The sequence below is a fragment of the Haliaeetus leucocephalus genome, unplaced genomic scaffold (assembly GCF_000737465.1).
Source record: "Haliaeetus leucocephalus isolate CR32 unplaced genomic scaffold, Haliaeetus_leucocephalus-4.0 Scaffold273, whole genome shotgun sequence".
NCBI classification, from domain to species: domain Eukaryota; kingdom Metazoa; phylum Chordata; class Aves; order Accipitriformes; family Accipitridae; genus Haliaeetus; species Haliaeetus leucocephalus.
Window position 1 is genome coordinate 4,168,252 of NW_010972709.1, and position 9,598 is coordinate 4,177,849.

A 9,598-nucleotide genomic window follows, 5' to 3' on the forward strand; every position below is an offset into this window, starting at 1 on the left:
TCCCACTGGGTGGGGGAAATGAGCAAGTGGCTGTGTGGTGCTTAGTTGCTGGCTGGGGTTAAACTATGACATTAAGCTAATGTAAATTTTCATATGTGTACCATTTCCTGTTTAATGCTTGTCTGAGAAATACCTGAACGCCTCATTTTTCAAACAACATTTAAATTTCCATGACTGAGATTAGCCACATGTTTAGCTGTATTGTAAAATCATTTTTAACAAGTGACTTCTGTCCTGATCATAGGCAAAAAACATGGAATAACAGAAATCCATCCTGACGTAGTTAGCTATGTATCACATGCGACACAACAAAGACTACAAAACCTCGTGGAAAAATTATCAGAGACTGCTCAACAAAGGAATATTTCTTACAAGGTAACTGTATTTAATTGCACAAATAAAATGGCAAATTAGCACAAATTCAGCAGGCTATCATGTTGGCTTTAATGCATGAGTTCAGGTGTTCTTCATTCTGTGAAGTTGGGTTGTTCTCTTCGACTGATTCATCTTACATTAAGATATTAATACACATGGATGACTAGAACTCTTCAGCTTGCATATACAAAATGTTTTTAAAACAAATGCAGAGAAACTGTGTCCTCCCCTTTATTTATTATGTCAAATGTTTAGAGTTGATGAGTGATTGTACAGTCAGATAGGCAGATAAAAGCACTGCTTTGAATTCTCAAGAGACTGCTATCTGACAGATGTGTGCTCTTAATAGAGGCAATTGCCTAAACAGCATTTAGAAAAACCACGCACCTCTGTGAAATACGTTTGTGAGGTTAAAGCTGTGACGATATTAATTTAGAAGTCAAAATCTGATGATTCACGGAATAGAACAAAATGCTTTTAAGAATTCTAGCTGGTTTGACTGGTGTAAATATACACTTGCTATTTGTTTGAAAAGGACAAAGTGAACATTTGAGCTTTAAATGTATATGTTCTACAGTACAAGCTAACAGCTTTGTTTTTAAGAAATGTAATGAGAAACATATTTGCTGTGTTTTCAGGATGATGAAAGATACGAACAAGCAAGTGACGTTCGGGCACAGCTCAAGTTCTTTGAACAACTTGATCAAATAGAAAAGCAGCGTAAAGATGAACAAGAAAGGGAAATTTTAATGCGTGCAGCAAAGGCAAGTGCTTGGATTTCACTCACGTTTGCTAAGTGTCATTTGCAGAGTTTCTTTTCATTCTAAAGCACTTGCAATGAAGGGGAAGACTAATCTTCAAAGATGGAGCTTGATGAATATGTTCTTTAGCTAGAGCTCTGTTCTGCTTTTCATGGTGAAAGCATGTGAGAGAGCTTCTTTGCCAGCCTCATTGCATGTTCCCAGATTAAAGTAGGTCTTAAAACTTAGTTTTTGCACTTTGCATTGTGAAAAAGATGAATTTAATAGCCTGGTGGTACTCTTCAATGGAATAGAGAGGTTACAGGTATTTTAGAGACTAGAAATAGAGTTCAGAAAGATTCTTACAAGTTAGAGAAATTAAATAAATAGGAAGCAGTTGATGTAAGCACAAATCTAAGCAATAGACTTTGTGGTTTTCCTCAGGGACCCGAATATAGGATGAATATGACTAACTAGGCAGGAGCAGTCTCAAAGTAATTCACAAAACAACCTAAGGTTTCTGTTGCGTTTGTGATCTGGTATGAGTTGATAATGTCAAAATCCAACTTTTGTAGTGCAGTGTTTGCACATAGGTTGTCAACTAACACTTCCATTTCAGTTGATTCCTGTTAAACCTGAGCTGGAATACTCTATCAAGTTTTTTGACCCTATGCCAAGTAGACTTCAGAAGGAAAGCAATTTAAAGGTCTAGGAAATGTAACCTATGAAGTAAGGTTAGAGAGTAAATCCATTTACTTCAGGAAGGGAAAAGACTGGGGTGAGGCATAGGTCTTCATGACTGTGTTTTGCATATTCTTATAATTCCCTGTGTTTGCTGCACCTAAAGTGCAGCAGGGAAGACATAGGTTAATCATTAGGAGAAGCTTAATATTTTAAGGGTACTTGAGCATTGAATTAAAATAATTTATGTTGTTGGTGGTCTAAAGAATGTATGGGATTAACAACAGTCAAGATTTGTTTGAAGATAGTTAATCTTTCCTTATGGGAGATTGTGGATGAAAATCTGTCTTGAAGTTCTTCCTGTTTTCTGTTTGTTGACTTTTTAGAAAAACCAAGAAACTAAGAGAATTCATATATGTAGCACAAAAAATGAATTGGCAGATGTGTATTAGACAACAAAGTTTGCTAAATTACACATTCTCTTACTTCTGGTGAGGCTGCACCTCGAATACTGGGTTCAATTTTGGGCGCCTCACTACAAGACAGACATTGAGGTGCTGGAGCACGTCCAAAGAAGAGCAATGAAGCTGGTGAAGGGTCTGGAGCACAAGTCTTATGAGGAGCGGCTGAGGGAACTGGGATTGTTCAGTCTGGAGAAAAGGAGGCTGAGGGGAGACCTTAATCGCTCTCTGCAACTGCCTGAAAGGAGGTTGTAGTGAGGTGGGGGTCAGGCTCTTTAACCAAGTAACAAGCGGCAGGATGAGAGGGAACAGCCTCAAGTTGTGTTAGAGGAGGTTTAGATTGGATATTAGGAAAAGTTTCTTCACCGAAAGGGTTGTCAAGCATTGGAACAGGCTGCCCTGGGAAGTGGTTGAGTCACCATCCCTGGAGGTATTTAAAAGACACGTAGATGTGATGCTTAGGGACACACTTCAGTGGTGGACTTGACACTTAGGTTAACAGTTGGACTCGATGATCTTAAAGGTCTTTTCCAACCTGAATGATTCTATGATTCTAAAAGTATGATACATACAAGTAATGGTAGGTGCCTAAGTGAAATGGGCAATCGCTAATGTAAATGGTCTGTTGGTCAGTTAGCTGCAGTTTGTTCAAACGGGAGTCTGACTTGTATGTGTAAGTGTAGCGGAAAGATGTGTTCTTAGTAAGTGCGTAGTTACACAGCAAGGGGAGGAAATTTTCCAAAAAGTACAGGTCTGATTCCTTTTTTCATATGCAAAGTGTCTGTATTTCAATTCACAGATCTGTGTAATTTGTGTCTTATAATGCTTTCGTTTAAGGCATAAATGCTTAGCTCTTCCTTGGCTATTTTTAACAAAGCTGAAAAAGGGGATGCTTTTTCAAAAATAGATACCTGAAACTAAGAAATAGAAAACTGCTTTTAATTTCTAAAAATTATTTTCCCCGTTGCCTTCTCTGGGAGTGATAGGTATTCTCCACTTCCTGCTGAAGTTTAAGAAGAACTTTCAGATGCTATGTAAAACTTGTAATCTTTAACTGCTTTTGTAATCGAATTAATTTTTCTTTCTTTTTCTCCAACCATGCCATGTTCATCCTTTATCAACATAGTCTCGATCTCGACAAGAAGATCCGGAACAGCTTAGGTTGAAACAGAAGGCCAAGGAGGTAAGTGTTCACCTTAACATGAACTTTTATTTTGGAAATCAAAAGAACAATAATTAACTGTACTTGTTTTGGCAAATGCAGATGCAGCAACAAGAGCTAGCACAGATGAGACAGAGGGATGCCAACTTGACTGCATTAGCTGCAATCGGTCCCAGAAAGAAAAGGAAAATAGATTCACCGGGATCTGGATCAGGGACAGAGGTACAGTGTGATTGTAATGTTTGGTTTTGCTGCGTCAGTCTCTGTAAAAACCTTTCTGTTCAGAGCTTTTTTCCCTAGTTTGTGGAAGCTTTCTGAGTGGCAGAAGTGTATTTTGTATTCGGATAATTTGCTTGCTCCAAGATTAGGATCAATTTTTAGCATCTGTGTAGTGGCATAAGGAATAAAATTTGAGTTGTCATTCCCTGATTTGTGGAACTGGAGGAATGTTAGAAAAGCCATCTCTGTTCTCTCAAGTCTCTGCTTTTTTGGACCCCCACAGTTTTGGGAAGAGACTGTTGTGGTTGTAGCCAGCCTAACTAAATAAGAGTGCAGAGTAATGCTGCTGAGGTGGGTGCAGTGGTAGAATTGAATCACTGCTAAATTTGACAGCAGGAGCTTCAGGTTATAGGAACTTGCCTGATTTTCTTTCTTCACCTGTTGGTTGGCCTTAGTTTTAGTATCTCTACAGCAGATCAGTTTGACCAATTCCATCTGATTATGATGTTCTTGCATATCCTTTATATATTCTGCTGTTTGATCTGGCCTTTTAAAAGTTTCTCTGCAGACTAGTATCAGTATGCTCAGTATCTGATTAGTTTAATGTTAATTTAAATTCAGGTAGATTGGTAGATTTATCTGCTGTATTTCTAAACAAGTTAATAAACATGAAATGTACAAAATTGCTTTCTACATGGAAGACATTCAATGTGGGATTTCTCTAGTGTTTAAAAAGAACAAAATCTTCTTGAAACTTGTCATTGACAGGGCCAAAAGCTCTCATAATTTGAGGATTTTTCCCTGAGAGTTCTGTGTCTGATAGCAAGTGACAGGGTAGTAATAATTTAATAATTCTGTTTATTACTCCCTGAGCATTCCAAATTTTCAGTGCTAAAGCATTTATACTGTAGAAAAGCCTCTTGTTTCAAAATAATTCACCTTGTTTTATACTGAATTGCTAGAAGCCATAATTTACACATGCTTGATATAAAATGTTAGAGAAAAAAATCTGAATACTAGTAAATATTATTTTTATTTAGAAAAAAAAATCAAGCCTCTTGAGCATCTTTTAAAGTAATTTTCAGTTTTGAAATTTACTAAAATGCCTGTTACTGATAGTAAGACTTTTTTTATATAAGTTAACAAATTACTGTATTAAAGGTTTATAAATGTAGTTTAAAATTATAAAAACTGCAGAATGTGGCACTTTTACAAAGATGTGTATATAAATGAAGTTGTCTCCAAGGAATACGCTGAAGTATCTCATGCAGCGTTAATGTTGGCATTGCTTACTTATGCATGCTCAACTATGCAACGTTAATGCCTGTTAATGTCACTTAGGTTATGGAATGTATTTTACATCTACTGTGAACACTTGTTTGTATTTCATCTAAATCTGACTAATTTAGTTATCCTAGATTAATCACTTACTGGTTAACCAATTAACTACAGGTTCCCTGGAAATCTAATCTTTTTGTCTGTTTAATTAAGAACCAGCTGCTTTTGATCTGATAGACTCACAGCTGTGCTTTTGCTGCTGTGTCACTTGACATTTTTAAATTGAGCTCCACTTGTCACCATTTGTATGCAGTTTGTAGTTAAGGCATATTACAAGAAGTGTGGAAAATAAGGTTTGTCATTACTTAGACACAGATTTGTAAATGTAAGCTTTTGATGTCTAGGAATGCTGCATCTTAATTACATGTAAAATCACTTCTAAGTAGTAATCATACTGTTTTGTTTCAAAACTCAACAAAACAGGTTGCTGTCAGTTTTAGAGTTTTATGTCCATGTGATTTTACTGAAAGTTACCAAAAAGCTTCCTAACTTATTCCATGCATGTAGGAGTAGCAGAGTTCTGTGTCTTTAAAGACTCCTGAAATTTTACCTTTGCATTTAAAGTATTATAGTCTACATAATAAAATCAGGCTTCAGCTTCTACTAAAGAATATTTAAAAACCAAAAACCCTTCCAACGATTCTTTCGATTGTCTTGTTAGTAATCATATGTATATATTTGACAAAATCTAGTTAGCATCCAATGCTCTCCTGCGTCTTCTAATTTCCATTGAGTTGATGGAAATTAGGCAACCTAAGTTGTGCAAGTGCCTTAAAATATCTTTTTGAAAATCCAGCCTTTAAACCATTCTAACTACAGGATTTCAATGATTTGATGCTTGCTAGTTCAACAGGTAACTTGCTTGAGAAACAAAAGTCTGACTTCACCGTTAGCAGTGTGGTGAAGCAGGAACACCTGCACTGAATACAGTATACTACTAACCCAGAGATGGTAATTTCCAGAGCAAGTTTACATTGGGGTTTCTTAATCAATAATGTACACTGATCATAAATACACTACTTTCAAATATCGAGAGGACTATATTAGTGTGAGCCTCAGCAGCTTATTCACATGACTTTTGTACTACTCTAAATTCTGGCTTTTCTCAAGACTAGGGTGTTCTTATTTAGAACAGTCATTTAAAATTCTCCAAACTCTCAGGCAGATAAATCTTTATTCACTAGTGGAGTGCGTTTGGACCTTCTTGTGTCATTAAGTATCAAAGTTCCATTAAAAAAGAAAACAAAACATTACCCTAGTAAATTAAATTGGAGGTAAAAAAGAATCCATAGATAAGCCACAGAAATATAACCTGTTTCCAGTCACTCGGAACATTATTTACATAAACACACAAAGATACAAGGTATCAGCAACAGGGAACTGCCAAAAAGATTCCCGACTTTAAAATTTGAGGTGAAAGTTGGCTTTTCGGTCTCTGCGTGCCATCTACTGGTGACTGTGCCTTACTGCTGCCACAGGCGAGGAGGAGCAGGGAGGCTGCTTCAGAGTGGTTCTGGTCGCTGCTGCTCGGAGCCATGCCACTCTTTAGCTGTCCTTGCTGGACTGTGCCCTTCTGCCAGCCTCAAGCCAGATTGGGCCACTCTTACTGCCGAAAAAGTGTTTCTGGTGCATGTGCACAGGATGGGATCAAATCCCAATCTTTACTGGCAGAGGCACCTTGTTGCTGGGTAGTGTTCCTGATGGCTGGTGACTTTAAAGCACTCTAGGATTTCCTTGCTTGTATAAAGGAGAGCACAGTAGTCATAGAAGAGTTGCATTAATTGTGTGTATCCTATCAGAACTGTGTTTTCTGCCAGTGAAAATGCATTGGAGTTAGCCCCAGAAGACTTGCTTTATAACTCACCAGGCAGTGTACATATAAACAGCTGAACGATGTGGGTATCTCTAAAGATATCAAATGATTTTTTTTCTCCTGGACTTTTTTTTTTTTGAAGTGACAAATATAATAATATACTACTTGTTTATCTTGCCAGTTTGTGTGGAAAATTACCAGTGTGTACCAGAGGGATAAGTGTTGCTGAATGATGGAGAAGAATTCAGAGATCCTTGGAGAATGCCTGTGTCTAGGATAGCTACTTCTTAACATAATCCTGAGCTTGGTTACAGCTGTTGTCACCAAAAGGAGAGCTCATGGCACCCTACCATGAAGATCAGGGGGGATCTCTAGGACATTATTCAAGACCTCACGGTCCAGGGGATAGGACTGCTCCCCAGTTCGTCCAGAACTCCAGGGCTACCCTTGGGATCTGTATGCTGACGTTGTGAAGAATACTGTCTCTTCCGTTTGTTTTGGTTGCTGGGATTGCCTGTCCTTAGTGCCTTCCTAAAGATAAGAGCAGTGCTTTGGGCTTGTTTTTGTCTATATTAAATGTCACTGAAAGTTCTAATTGTTCAACTATTGTTTATAAATAAGAATTAAAAAGAAACCTCTGATCTGGTAGCATACAGCATACTGTTTAGTAGCTTCCTGTACATAGTCACTTAATTCTTACCTTGCATGTTTTCTCTGAAAAGTTTTGGAATAGCTGGGAGCACTGACATGTTCTGATTTATCTGTTCTTCTCATTTGCAGGGATCTGGTTCAAGTGCAGCAGTCCCAGGCAGCTCTGGAGTTGGAACAACCAGACAGTTTACGCGACAAAGGATAACGCGGGTGAACCTCAGGGACCTCATATTTTGTTTAGAAAATGAGCGAGAGACAAGCCATTCACTATTGCTATATAAAGCATTCCTTAAGTAAAATGGAAAAGATCAAGGTATTTTTGACGGAGAGACGCCTGAGGACATTTTTTATATATTTGCAAATTACGCCTTTTTGTAACAAGCAAATGGGATATTGTTTAAAAAACAACCACCTCTTTACATGGAACAGTTTTATATTCCTGTTTATAAATAAACTCTTCAGTATAAGAGAAATACATTTCTGTAACAGTGAGGATACTTACAAGGCCTGTGGATACTATAAAAGGACAATTAAATTTTAACTCATCTCTTGATTGAGTGGCCTTCTTGCCAAACAAGCCATATATAAAGACTGATGGAATCGTTTAGCAAATAACTAGCTACCCTTTGTCAGCCCTGTAGCAGTTTCGACATTAATTGTGCATTTTAGTTCAGTTTTATTCAACTAAATCAATTATATAGGCATATGTCTACAGCAGATGACCTCATTTCATTTAGCTTTTTTTTAAACAGTCAGTTAGCAAAGCAAACTGATTTTTTAGGAGTATTTATCTTTCCCCCAAATGTTCAAAATCTAGAGGGATATACAGTTAATTTTAAACATAACCTCAATTTTAATCACATTATTGCTTATTAGAGGCCCTGAAATCCCATAAAGGAGGGTTACTTCTGAATGTTTTAGCAGCATCTGTAAAAATGCATTTTATTTGCTATAGTTTGTAAAGCTGTAAAGTTAAAAAAGGAAAAAAAGGAAAAAAAGAGAAACCTTTTCAGCATAAATATATTTTACTTGCACTGTGTTTTTTAGCTAAAGTGAAAGCTTAGATTAAATAAAATCAAAGTTGAGAGGAATCATCAAAAGACTGTTTCTCAGTGTGAATCAAGTGTTGAAAAATGGTTGGTGTATTTTGTCAGTAATTGTACATAATTTTTGGCACATAACATAAAAATGGCTATGTAAACTATAATTATTTTGCTAAAAGACTGTATGCAAGCTGTGGGCCTACTTTAAAGATGTCCAGAGCAAAGTCCCTTCTTTGTACCTATTTTTTTATTACAAATATACTAATTGGTTCTTTATATTTTCAGAGGTTATTGTATTAAATTGTCTATTGATAGTACTTTTATGACTGTAAATACTTTGGCTTTCTTTGTGTGAACTCTCATGGTAGAATTTAACTCTTGCGTGTAAACTGAATGCTGATCAGTATTTTTATCAACACCTGACAACTGTTACACCCCTTTTATTTTGTCTTTTAGGAAATCCTGTCTTTCCATTTTTTTTTCATGTAAATTTTGCACAGTTACTTGTTCATATGTAAATATTTTACTTTCAAAAATGAAGTTTTTAATTGCTATTGTTTTATATAGGATTGAAAGAAAATTAACTCCTTTATTAAAAACAAATTTATCTGTATTTGCTAATGTATTTTTCTCTCTAAATCTTTTCTCCTCTTGGATTTATTTTTCTTGGTACAGTAAAAGATTAGTCTACCTGAGGGGATGCTGTTTCCTAAAGATGCACTTTGGGTTTTTTATATTGTTTTGTTTTGTCAGTGTTTTGAAGGTATGTAATGAATCTTGAAATGTCGTTGTTGTCTTAGGGGTCTTGGACTAAGATCAATGGATAGTGGGTTTGTTCTGTTTTGTTTTTTCAGCAGGGAAAGTTTCTGAAGAGCTCTTAAAAGTATTTTGGTTTTGTCTAGTGAACGTTTAATAAAACACCCTCTCCTTGAAGGCAACCTAATCCCTCAACCACAATTAACTACGATGGTTTTCAGAAGGTGTGACATAAAACACAGAATTTGGAGTACAACTATTAAAGAATATAATCAGGGACACACTTTTGATTATTAATGTGAAAATCGGCGAAGGTGTATTTCTGATGCTCTGTTATGAATGTTTAGCTTTTGCTTTGT

At 36.4% G+C, this 9,598-nt stretch overlaps 1 protein-coding gene across 1 annotated transcript in view; it reads left to right on the forward strand.

Annotated features, from left to right (window-relative positions):
- The window catches only part of TAF4 (TAF4 RNA polymerase II, TATA box binding protein (TBP)-associated factor, 135kDa), a 40,428-nt gene extending 31,434 nt beyond the window's left edge, over window positions 1–8,994 (forward strand). The window contains exons 12-16 of the mRNA XM_010569564.1: window positions 245–375; window positions 1,014–1,139; window positions 3,384–3,440; window positions 3,522–3,641; window positions 7,570–8,994. Of these exons, the coding sequence (XP_010567866.1) occupies window positions 245–375; window positions 1,014–1,139; window positions 3,384–3,440; window positions 3,522–3,641; window positions 7,570–7,737 (602 nt within the window). The 3' untranslated portion in view covers window positions 7,738–8,994. The remainder of the gene's footprint in view (window positions 1–244; window positions 376–1,013; window positions 1,140–3,383; window positions 3,441–3,521; window positions 3,642–7,569) is intronic.
- Window positions 8,995–9,598: the final 604 nt, after the last annotated feature.